The sequence below is a fragment of the Gopherus evgoodei genome, chromosome 3 (genome assembly GCF_007399415.2).
Source record: "Gopherus evgoodei ecotype Sinaloan lineage chromosome 3, rGopEvg1_v1.p, whole genome shotgun sequence".
In the NCBI taxonomy this organism is placed as follows: Eukaryota; Metazoa; Chordata; order Testudines; family Testudinidae; genus Gopherus; species Gopherus evgoodei.
The window spans coordinates 49,909,436-49,922,380 of NC_044324.1; the positions used below are offsets into that span (position 1 = coordinate 49,909,436).

Consider the following 12,945-nt stretch of genomic DNA (forward strand, 5'->3'; position numbering starts at 1 on the left):
TTAATATGCAAGCCACAACTGCCAGAGAGAGCAGAAAAAAAAAATTCTCTCTGGTTCCCTTTAAAACTAAACTGTTTCTCTCTGCTTAAAAGCCCCTAGCAGAGAAAAGAAAAAATATAATATTCCTACTGGCTTCTGGATTCTCTCTATCCCACCACTGCACACCATATCATAACCTAGTCCCAGATTTGGACCTTAGCGTCCAAAATATGGGGGTTAGCATGAAAACCTCCAAGCTTAGTTACTAGCTTGGACCTGGTAAAGCTGCCACCACCCAAAAAATTAGAGTGTTTTGGGGCACTCTGGTCCCCACAAAAACCTTCCCTGGGGACCCCAAGACCCAAATCCCTTGAGTCTCACAACAAAGGGAAATAAACCTTTTTCCTTCTCCCCTCCAGGTGTTCCTGGAGAGATACACAGAAGCAAACTCCGTGAATCTAAACAGAGGGAGTCCACCCTCTCTATTTCCAGTCCTGGAAACACAAGCACTTCCCTCTTCACCCAGAGGGAATGCAAAGTCAGGCTAGTAAATCTAACACACATAGATTTCCCCCTGACTTCTTCCACCCACCAGTTCCCTGGTGAGCTGCAGACTCAATTCCCTGGAGTTTCCCACTAAAGAAAAACTCCAACAGGTCTTAAAAGAAAGCTTTATATAAAAAAGAAAGAAAAATACATAAAAATGGTCTCTCTGTATTAAGGTGACAAATACAGGGTCATTTGCTTAAAAGAATATTGAATAAACAGCCTTATTCAAAAAGAATACAATTCAAAGCACTCCAGCATACAAATACAAAACAACAAACCATCTTTGTACTCATAACTTGGAAACAGAAGATTAGAAAGCAGGAAATAGAAAAAATCACTCCTCATAGCTGAGAGAGTACAGGCAGAAGACCCAAGAACAAAGGACTCATACACAAACTTCCCTCCACCCAGATCTGAAAAAGTCTGGTTTCCTGATTGGTCCTCTGGTCAGGTGCTTCAGGTTACTTTTTTTTTAGGTGAAAGAGACATTAACCCTTAGCTATCTGTTTATGACACTCCTTCCTTGGGTCTTACAAAAGATTCAGCAGGACAGAACATGAATCGTTCTCCTTACCCCCAACTGGCCCAGACAATTTTGGTTTCTGAGCCTCCCATGCATGTTATCTTGGGCACTGATCATTATTCTGACATTTTCCTAACTCCTGATGCAGGGAACAGCAAATTCACGTATCCCAGCCACCATCTGCTTCATTTCAGGGCTTAGTTTTTGGATCGGCATTGTCCTTAGAATGATCATGCTCTGAAACTGTACAGAACATCTTTTCTAACAGTAGAAAAGATTCCACTAGAAAATGTTACCTAGCCAACTGGAGGCATTTTTCTATCTGGGTGTACCAAATATTCCCCCAGAAGCTACAGATATGCCTCTTATTTTTGTCCATGTACTTTCCTTAAAGACAGCAGGTTTGTCCATCAACTCCTTATGAGTCCACTTGGCACAATCAGTGCATGCCATCCACCTTCACAGAGTACCTTGATCTTTGCACACCCACTGAACAGCAGATTCTGGAAAGGCCTAATCAAAACCCTTCTGCCAATAAAAAAGCCAGGTCCTTGATGGGATTTGAATTTTGTTCTTTCGTTACTTGCTAAGCCTCCCTTTGAACATGGAGCTTCTTGCTCCATGTCTCTCCTTTCCATTAAAGTTGCATTCCTGATAGTGATCATCTCAGCCAGGAGGATTGCTGAGCTTGGAGCCCTGATGGGAGAGCTCCCTTTACTATATTTCTTAGGGACAAAGTTTCATTAAGTTCACCCCAAAGTAGTTTGCATTTCACCTGCACCAGTAAATTCACTTACCTGTGTTGTTTGCAGAACCTCATGCATATTCAGAAGAAAAGAAACTCTATGTTCAATCAGCCTTGACCTTTTACCTGCAGAGAACGAAAACAATCAGAGAGTTTCCTAGACTATCTGTCACCACAGCAGAAAGAGTTTGGGGTTAGACTCTATTTTCTCAAAATGGATCTCGGGCTGTATTTTGCTCTGCTATTGGCTGACTGATTTTTTCCCCCTTCTCTTGGGGTAAGGGCTCATTTCACAAGAGTGCAACATCTATAGCATCACTTCAAAAAATGTCTCTACTTGATAGCTGCAAAGCAGTTACATGGAGTTTTATCCACACATTTGTGAAACATTGTGCCAGGGTACAGGACTCCTCTGCTGATGCATCTTTTGGAATGGTGGTCCTTCATTTGGCTGTGCCACCCTCATCTTCATACCCTCCTCCTACTTGAGTGCTGCTTGTCATTCACCCATAGTGGAATACACATTCGGACCAGCACTCAAAGAAGAAGAGAAAGTACTTACTTTATAGCAATTAAAAGTTCTTTGAGATATGTGGTTCCCGTATGTATTCCACTTCTGCCCTTCTTCCCCCCTGCTTCAGATTGTTTTTTCATTCATGATAGAGAAGAAATTGAAGATGTGGTCAGCCTGTCCTATCCTTTATCTCCTTGGTCAGAGGCACAAAGTGTGCAAGAATGCATGTTCAGACCAAGGATTCTCTGGCGCTGTGTGCATGGAGCGCATGCATACCCGCAGTGGAATACAGCTGGGGACCACACATCTTGAAGAACCTCCAGTTACTATAAAGTAAATAACTTTCTCTCACTAGTAGCTCAGCAACAAGCAACAAGCAACACTCACATCTACACTGGAGTTCACATTTTCCAATGATTAACAAAAGAATAAAGAAATTGCCAGAAAAATTTACTACATTTCACCCATCATTTGTATCCCATTCACTCACTGAGATCATGAATTAAACACTATGTAGGGAATAAACCACTCTTGCAGGCAGCCAAGAAAACTCCCAAACAGTGGGCCAAATGCTCAGCTGGGGTAAGCTGGCTTTGCACCATTGACTTTGAGAGAAATTAATTGCAGTAATCATTGCCCACAACTTGTGCAATTAGTACAAAAAATCAAAACGTACTTTAAGAACCAGACTTGCAGTTGTAGGTCCTGTTTGTTCAGGGGACACAGGAAAGGAATGTAAAAATACACAATAAAGAGAATCACAAGCTTGCTTGCCGTACATTTTATAACCATAGATTTGAAAATCAGTTTCTCTTTCATTTTATCCTCTAAGCTCTGAACTCAACATTCCTTGAATGCTTAACCGTGTTAGATAAGAGTCCATCTGCTGAAACCCAGCATCCTTTTATTAGACCTGCCTTTAATTTTATGACACTGGTGTAACTTTGTTTAGTATGTGAATGCAACCAAGCTGAAACAGTGCAGCTTGCAAAACTCTGAGTGACAAACCTTTTATTGAGAGACCTGTTAAATGTCATAAAACAACATAAAAATTACATTGGCAATACCTCTAAAGAGTGCTGAACTTCTGCTTTTAGTCACTCTCCTTTTAGCTGCTTCTTTGAAATCACACTTTAAACTCACCCATCCAGCAGTATTCTAAGTGTTACCTGATACACAACGATATTTCAAACATCAAGCAATGTTGAAACTACAACTGTAACCTCTTTCTCCATTGTTACTGCTGAAAGGCCACTGCTACTTCAAGAAGGTCACTCTAACCCCCTGAGCCTTCCTCATAGCTGCCAATGGATAGTTTTGTAGCCAGAACAACCAGAGCACAAAATGATCCAGCCACTTCCCCTTCTACCCATAACTGCCCCTTCTCATCCCTGGCTATTCCCCCCAACCTGACCATAGCAGGATGATGTCCGTCTGCACATTTTGCCCCTGTGCCAACCTAGCCAGGGGGAATTCTTTTGGCATTACTCCTGTTCTCTTTACGACCCCTGCCAAAGCAATGTAAATGGGCCTTTGTGGGGATTAGACTCGGCCGCATAATGTACATAGGCCTGAAAGAATTGTACCAAACTCCACCTTCTAGACAGAGAGTAGAAGTTAGTGCTCATGTGGAATGGGTGCAGCTCTGGAATGCACTTCAGGATTCTGTAGTGCTCTGTAACCAGAGTCAGGACAGGCCATGGAACTCAGGCCATGGAATCTATATGCTACAGATGTGTTAGGACCAAGATTTGGCTCAATACAATTTAATTGTAATTGTTCTGTACGGTGCTTATCTGATGTACATAATAGATAATAGAAAAATGTATCCTCTTGTATTGCAAATATAATTAAATGGAGATATCTTCTGTCAACATATCATAATATATGCATTTTCTGTTGTGCAGGTGGCAAACACTAAGAAGGAGACATTTTTCAAATGGTACAAGGATGGTTCTGGGCTTGAGGTTAAAGAGTTGCCTGATTTACAGAAAGGAGTGTGCCAGCTAACTATTCCAAGGGTATGATGTAATCTATCAATTATCAGTGACAATTTCTGCATAACATTTTACCAAGCTGAATCCTAAGCCAAGTGTCAACTCAGTATTTCTATGGGCCATTTTAAATGAAGGTACATTTGCTACACTCTAGTTCATTGGCATAATAGCTAGCGCTAATAACAGAGTGCCCATTTTTATTATCCACTCAACCATTCCTTCAGGACTCATGTATGAATACGATGTGGTCCTGATGACTTGTTGTTCCTTAATTTATTAATTTGGTCAAACATCTCATCTCCGACGGTGTCTCATCTTTACTGCCCAAAATGAATAGGTCTGAGGTAGGAATCTCCCCAGCATCCATTATAGTGAAGACTCATGTGAAAAGATTATGTCCACTTCTCTGTAATGGCCTCGTTCTCCTTAATTGCACCCCCTCTGCTCCCTAGTAGTCCAGCAGACCCAGTGATCCCTTGCAGATTTCCTGCCTTGATTGTAAAAGGTTCCCTGTCACTTTATTTTATCTTTGGTTATTTGCCCTTCAAAGTCCCCATTAACTTTTTTAACTTCCGTCTTACAATTTATCTGCAATAGGTTATGTGCTTTCTCTTGGCTTCAGCTGTGCAAGGTTAATATTTCCTGAAGGATATCTGTTTGGCTTGAGTAACTTCTTTTGCCTTGACATTTAGATACACTGTGTTTTTCCCCCTGTTTTCCTGCTTCTGTTTTTGTTTAGGACTTATGATTCTATTATGTAATCTCCATGCTAAGTCCAAATATTTAATTTCCCCATTTTTGACTTTGACCAACTTCCTAATTTAAAAAAATACAAAAAACCCTCCCTTTCTAAACCATAGTGTCACTATACTAGATTTTAATATGTAACTTCTCTGGGGATAGTGACACTATGGTACAGTAATTTATTGAACCGAAATATGGAGTGCTACTGGAACTAAATCAGGAATATTGACAGGGCTTTGCAGTGGAGCCCGGAGCTGGAGCGCGGAGCAGCTCCAAAGCAGTGGAGATGCAGGTTTTTGCCTGGAGCTGGAGCACAGCTGGAGCACAGAGCCAAAGTCCTGAATATTGAGGCTTCTTATGTGCTCTAGAACGAAATGTTCCTGAAAGCAATCATTTCGTATGATGAGAAATTGTCTCTCTAAACTTCTTCCCAATGACATGTCCCATTTGACTAGTTTATACATCAGTAGTTGAAGTCACCCATTATTAGTATCTTTTTTAGACTTAATTGATTTTTGGATCTCACTAAACTACTCAGGCCATATGTATTTGTTTATATGGAACATTAGAGAAAAGCAACCTACTGATAGATAATTGAGCTAACTTTGTATTATAGTATAGGATTAGTGATTTAGCACACGTGAATACAAGAAATAGAGCTTACTTACCAGACCTAATCTTGAGTTTCTTCTCATTGGTAGTCATTGTTAAAGCAATTCAAAATAAGATCTTTGATATAGAAAGTGGTCTAGTACTTGCTTATATCCCCAGCTCTAATTACAGTATACAGTAAATGTGCCATGTTTTATTTCTAGCTGTCTAAAAAGAATCAAGGTGAATATAAGGCAACAGTGTCAGATGACAGAGGTCAGGATGTGACTACTCTTGATATATCAGGAAAAGGTAAAGCTCAATTTGTTATAGTGAAGTAATGCATGACTAACAATTCTTCAAAAGATGGCAAATCATCTTCCCTTGAAAATGGATGGATAACACAGGAAACTCTTGTGCTCTAGTTAATTTCAAAGCTCTTGCTATTTTTAGAGGACTCAGAAACTATATCGGCTTTGGGCCAAATTCCTTCAGTCTTGAACTGAGCCAAGCATTCTTCCTCAAGTAGATTTTAACTATTCTTGGAGGAAAATATGCATTAGTAAGGGAGGCAAAATCTGGTCGAAAATACCAGCTTAGATCACAGGTAGCAAAAGAGAGTTTTATGTCATTAAAAATGATTGAGATAATGGTGGACTGTTCCAATTTAATGTGTCTTCCCAAACATTGCTCAGTAAAATGGTGTCAGAGGGCTTGTCTACATCAGAAAGTTGCAGCGCTGGTGAGGGAGTTACAGCGCTGCAACTTTGAAGGTGTACACATCTGCAGGGCACCACCAGCGCTGCAACTCCCTGTTTGCAGCGCTGGCCGTACTCCCGTTTTGTCTCGGGTGTAGAGGATCCAGCGCTGGTGATCCAGCGCTGGTAATCCAATGTAGACAGTTACCAGCGCTTTTCTTGACCTCCGTGGAAGGAGGAAGCCTCTGGTAATCAAGCTGGTTTCCTTTCCCGGTTTGCTCTCTCGGTCCCGGAGCCAGCCAGCAAACCGCGGGGAAGGAGACCTGCTTGCTCGGGGTTCCGGGACCAAGAGAGCAAACCGGGAAAGGAAACCAGCTTCGCCGCGGTTTGCTCTCTCGGTCCCGGAGCCAGCCAGCAAACCGCGGGGAAGGAGACCTGCTTGCTCGGGGTTCCGGGACCGAGAGAGCAAACCGGGAACGCCGCGGTTTGCTCTCTCGGTCCCGGAACCCCGAGCAAGCAGGTCTCCTTCCCTGCGGTTTGCTGGCTGGCTCCGGGACCGAGAGAGCAAACCGCGGCGAAGCTGGTTTCCTTTCCCGGTTTGCTCTCTCGGTCCCGGAACCCCGAGCAAGCAGGTCTCCTTCCCCGCGGTTTGCTGGCTGGCTCCGGGACCGAGAGAGCAAACCGCGGCGTTCCCGGTTTGCTCTCTCGGTCCCGGAACCCCGAGCAAGCAGGTCTCCTTCCCCGCGGTTTGCTGGCTGGCTCCGGGACCGAGAGAGCAAACCGCGGCGTTCCCGGTTTGCTCTCTCGGTCCCGGAACCCCGAGCAAGCAGGTCTCCTTCCCCGCGGTTTGCTGGCTGGCTCCGGGACCGAGAGAGCAAACCGCGGCGTTCCCGGTTTGCTCTCTTGGTCCCGGAACCCCGAGCAAGCAGGTCTCCTTCCCCGCGGTTTGCTGGCTGGCTCCGGGACCGAGAGAGCAAACCGCGGCGAAGCTGGTTTCCTTTCCCGGTTTGCTCTCTCGGTCCCGGAACCCCCCTTGAAGCCGCCCAACAGCGCTGCAGTGTGGCCACATCTAACACCACTTGCAGCGCTGGTTGCTGTAAGTGTGGCCACTCTGCAGCGCTGGCCCTATACAGCTGTACTAATACAGCTGTAACAACCAGCGCTGCAAAATTTTAGATGTAGACATGGCCAGAGTTAGTTAAAATATGTGGATAATATAGAATGATTTATTGCCAACATAAACAATTTCTTTTTAGCCCCTAATGTGGTGATTTTTCCATACCATTTTACATATAGCAAGGCTACATTCTGAACAATTTTTACTATTTATTGGTATGTTTCCTTTTTTCTTCTCCTTAGTGTTTGATGATATAATCCTGGCAATGAGCAGGGTCATTGGTAAGTAAATGCTGTCTCTGACTTTCATGTAATATTTTGATATTAAAATCGTGAGAGCTGAGGCAAGCGGGAAATCTCTGGGAATCACAATGCATATCTATTATGGGCACATTGTTAAGTTTCTAAATAGGGATTTGATTTTGCTAATTGCATCATTAAAGGGGAACAAAGAATTATTCCACCTGGCTTGTATTGTTTAGTTACTATAAATGTCTTAGGGCTATTATTTATAGTTTTCTTCATATTAACCTCAGGTAAACAAATGACCATTTATACAATATAGAGAGGGTCTGATTCTGATCCCACTAACACTGATGCACCTTAGGAGTCACTCCAAGGTGCCAATGGAGCAGCATCTGTGTAAAATAGGTGTGAAATCAGTATCAGATCAATATTATTTAATGATCATTATACAAATAGTTTATTACTTTTAAAATAATCATACTGGTAGTAAACTTAATAAACAGCAACAACAGAATGATACTGGACCAGACCACAGCAGGTGTAAATTAGCATAGCTCCATTGAAATCAACAAACTATGCCAGTCTACACCAAAATAATAACTATTTCCTAATTATAACTGTAGTTTTTGTAGGTGAACCCATGTGTTGAGAGGGCAAGTATTGTGAAAGCCCTATTTGTCTTTTTGCATCACAATACACTGTGTTCTTTAATAGGAATATGTTTTATTTTATGCAGGTAAATCTGCTTCTCCACTGAAAGTCCACTGCACTCCAGAAGGAATAAGACTTCAGTGTTTCCTGAAGTACTATGCAGATGAAATGAAAGCTAACTGGTATCAGAAGTAAGTGAGAGTGGCTGGCCAGACACTGAATTCAGTGGGAGATTTAAATAGATGTTAAGGTCTGCAGGATTTATTTTTATTTATTATCTTTTTTTATGACATTCAGATAGCATCTCCCACACAATTGATTGTCCCAATGCTTCTGTAAGACAAGGAAGTATTATCATTCCCATTTTACAGAGGGGGAACGAAGGTACAGAGCTATCAAGTGGCTTGCCCAAGGTCATAAAGGAAGTCTGTAGCAGAGCAAGGAACAGAAGATCACCAAAGTTCTAGCAATTGTGCCATCCACAGGAAAGGAGAGTTTGCAGGATAATGTTTTTAAACATAGTAATTCCTTGATATCCACTAGAGAGAGTATAGGAAATGAAGTAGCTTGAACTGGATAGAAAGGGCCTGAGTCAGCAACACTTTACCCCAGTTTTATGCTCATGTAAAGCCATTGATTTCCATGAAGAAACACAGACATACAATGGGAGGAACAGTACTGAATTGGGTTCAAGGAGCACAAGGAGAGCATCCGTGAAGACTATTCATAAGGTGAGCTTCCTATCAAATAAGTTTCACCCTTTGAACAAATGTGTTGTTAATATGACTTAAAAAGCAGAAAAACTATTTGCCTATTCACCTTGGCTCATGAGTGGCTTGAGATTTAAGGCAGTTTACACCAAACCCTTATCCAGTGCATATGGGCAGAATTCTATATAACAGAACACTGGTAAAGTGGAGGCATCAACAGACTTATGTATACACAGTTGCTAAAAATGTGCCCAACTGCATAATATGCTTTACGCACAATTTTGTCTTTTAAAATAAAAAAGTAACTATAGCTAAGACAGAAAGGAAATTACAATCCTGCTATGAACAGAATTATTATAAACCAGAATTATTTAGAGTTAAATCAAAGACTAAAAAGACCTGACTTTCTATTTTAAATTAAATTCTAGCTACCCATTCTTAAAAGGAAGGTAGACAATCTTTGTTTTTCATCAGCGCAGCACATAGCATAGCATGCAGATTTCCAGACAGCACTGAATCATCCACCACAGTGCATAGAAATCCTAAAGCCAGCATGCAATCATCCACTCATTGCTCAGTGGGGAGCATAACATAGTTTCTAGCAGATATCTATCTGGGCTAGAGAGCTAAAACTAGTTCTCTTCTTAAAAGCTAAGAGCGCTGAAAAAATTCCTTTTCTCATCAAGGTAGCTCTTTGTAGGTGTGAGGCCAAATCATCCTGTTTGGACAAATTATTTATTCAATCAAAGAGAAATTCAATCCTGACTTTATCAATTTAAAAATTAATCCAGGGAAAATATGATTGAGAAGAAGGAAGGAAGTACAGACCATGTTAAATTAAGTTTGGCTAATGGGAGACAAGAGAAAGTTTAGGAAATAGTCTGGAGCAATATAATTACATCAGTATTTTTAAAGAACTCCTTATTGATTTACTGTAATTGGGAAGTTTGCTTAAAAGGAATGGCACAATATGCCCTCTGATACATAGTTTAGTTTCCTAGTATATACTTCTCTGCCTTTCCCTGTTGGTTGGCAGTATAACTACCTGGTTGCAATAGGAAAGTATAACTGAATGTTTTTGCAAGACATATATGAAGTTCAGCTATTTTTTAAATACTTCGCACAATTTTTTTTTACTTTGCTATTTTTTGAGTGGAAAATATTTACTTTTTAAAAAAATGCACTGATAACTGAAAAAAGTCTTTGTCCTTTCCCCCAAACCCTTCAGCTTTGGGATGATAGCATGGAGAGATTCAGCCCCAAAAGAGAGGATTTTTTTCTGAGGAGGTTAAAATGAAAGTCATATTGCAACCTTAACTATAGCAAAGAAAAAATAGACTCGCACAGGCTCAGTGCCACCAGTGATTGCTTTTGATGATACACAAGACTGCACATCCAGGAACCTCTCTGAACATATACTCATCTGAGCTCCAGACACCTCTAGAAACAGATAAATAGAAATAAATAGAAATCTGACTCCATGACAGAGTTTTATCTTTAATCACCCAGAGTCCCATCACATCTCTGATGGCAGTGTACCAAAGCATAGGTTGGATTCCCTAAGCACTCTGTCCAGTCTTTGCTTTAGAAATGTACACTTCCTTTTGCTTCTTGATCCACAAACAGCGATCACCAAAAGCCATGGAGCTTTACAACTAAGTGTGGAAAAGAGATGCCTGAACCTGAGGGGCCAAAGGCACAAAGACACCACAGGGTGTATGAGTTATGGATACCTGTAGCTGGGGGCCATCTGGTCATAAAAGGAGAGGAAGATAGATGGAACCCAACAGATATTGCTCATCCATGTGGAAATCAAAATGGGCCTGGACTAGGGTTATCAGCTCTTCCAGTTTCACCGGAAGTCTCCTGGAATCGAGTTCTATCTCCCAAAGGCTACTGAAGCCAATTTAGGAGATTTTAGGCCATTAAAAGTCTGGCAATGCAATGGGCTAAGGCAGGATCGCGGGGAGGGAGGTGAAGGGGGATCTGCGAGCTGCCCCCACCCCGAGCACCGACTCTGCAGCTCCCATTGCCTAGGGAGCTTCTGGGATGGTGCCTGCAGGCAAGGGCAGCACGTGGGGCCCCCTGCCCTCACCAGGGGCTGCAGGGATGTGTTGGCCGCTTCTGGGAAAGGCATGGGGCCAGGGCAGGCAGGGAGCCTGCCTTAGCCTCACCGCGCTGCCGACCAGGAGCTGCCTGAGGTAAGCGTCACCCAGTCAGAGCCTGCACCCCCACACACCCTTTGGCACTCCAACCAACCCCCTGCCCCAGACCTGAGCCCCCTCCAAGAGCCAGCACCCTAACCCCTCTCCCACACCCGAACACCCTGCCCCAGCCTAGGGCCATCTCCTGCACCCAAACTCCCTCCCAGCATCCACACTTTCACCCCTCCTGCACCCCAGTCCCCTTCCCCAGCTCTGAACCCCCTCCCAGAGTTCACACCCCTTCCTGCATCCCCACCCACTGCCCCAGGCTCAGCCCAGAGCCTCCTCACACTCTGAACCTCTCACCACCAGCCCAGAGCCCGCACCCCAACTCTTTGCCCCAACTGGTGAAAGTGAGTGAGTGAGGGGGAGAGCAAGCGATAGAAATAGGGGGGATGAAGTGAAGGGGGGGTTCTCTGAGAAGGGGCGGAACGGGGGGGGCCTCTGAGAAGGGACGGGATAGGGAGCGGGGCAAGGGTGTTTGGGTTTGTGTGGTTAGACAATTAGCAACCCTAGCCTGGACCCAGCCCTGCAATCATTCCCAATGAAATCAATGGTAGTTTTGCTGGTATTAGGAATTCAAATTTGGGCCCTAAGTGTCAAGAGATTCATCTTATTGCAAAAAGAAAATCTAAAATGTCATGCCGAAGTTCATACTACTTTTATTATTAAATTATTTCAAATAAGTTAATATAGGTGAAAGAAAAAGATTCTTGGGAAAGGAGTATCATTTGCTAATATGTTTCCCCATCAAACTAGTTTAGCATTGTGATATACTGCATACTAGTTTACATGTTTGTTATGATGTGCAAAAAGCCTTACAAAAGTTATATATAATGTATGTGTATTTATATACACATATGTATATAACTGTCTTTGTCTATGAAAAACTGCCTGTCTCTCTCTATAAACAACATATATAATTATATATACTGTGTGTTTGTGTGACATGCACCCACAAACTCACACTATATATACAAAGAGAGAGAGTTAGATTACAATCCAAAGATTGATATTTTAACTTTAATGGTTCAGAAATGTTTCATATCCATATTGGGAAGAAAAAAGAATTCACTGTGAAGTTGTTCTCAGTAGTTGTAGTTTATTTGTAATTTTAAGCGCATTATGTTATCCTTTAAAAATGTAATAGCCAAATATTTTATGAAGAATGTGCATCAAAGCATTTTTAAACATATTTTTGTTCATTTTTTGAGGGAGTCTAAGGTTTCTTCTGGTGAAAAGATGAAGATTGGAGGTAGTGAAGAGGTTGCCTGGCTGCAGATATGTGAGCCCACTGAAAAGGACAAAGGGAAATACACCTTTGAAATTTTTGATGGCAAAGAATCCCATAAGCGCATGATTGATCTATCTGGACAAGGTAGAATACTGGAATATATTATAGTTCTGAGGTATGACGCATTTTCATGAACTAGATTAAACGGAAGAATAACTATAAAAATGGAAAACTATCAGCCAAAATCAGCCATGCTATAAGTGGACCCAACTTTTCTGGATACTTTAGCATTGAGACCATTTCCGCCAGGACTGATTTTGACCCCATGTGTTCAGTTTTCATTTGATATGTTGGCACTATGTAATTTTATGAGACATTTTAAAAGAACATTAACATATCAATGAGTGACAACATTTATGTTTACTTGTAGATAAGAACTATGTT

General features: G+C 42.0%; 1 protein-coding gene across 1 annotated transcript in view; it reads left to right on the forward strand.

Annotated features, from left to right (window-relative positions):
• MYOM2 (myomesin 2) overlaps nt 1-12,945 on the forward strand; it is a 133,345-nt gene that overhangs the window by 103,598 nt on the left and 16,802 nt on the right. The window contains exons 29-33 of the mRNA XM_030555564.1: nt 4,218-4,331; nt 5,867-5,954; nt 7,700-7,738; nt 8,439-8,544; nt 12,482-12,645. Coding sequence (XP_030411424.1) covers nt 4,218-4,331; nt 5,867-5,954; nt 7,700-7,738; nt 8,439-8,544; nt 12,482-12,645 — 511 coding nt within the window. The remainder of the gene's footprint in view (nt 1-4,217; nt 4,332-5,866; nt 5,955-7,699; nt 7,739-8,438; nt 8,545-12,481; nt 12,646-12,945) is intronic.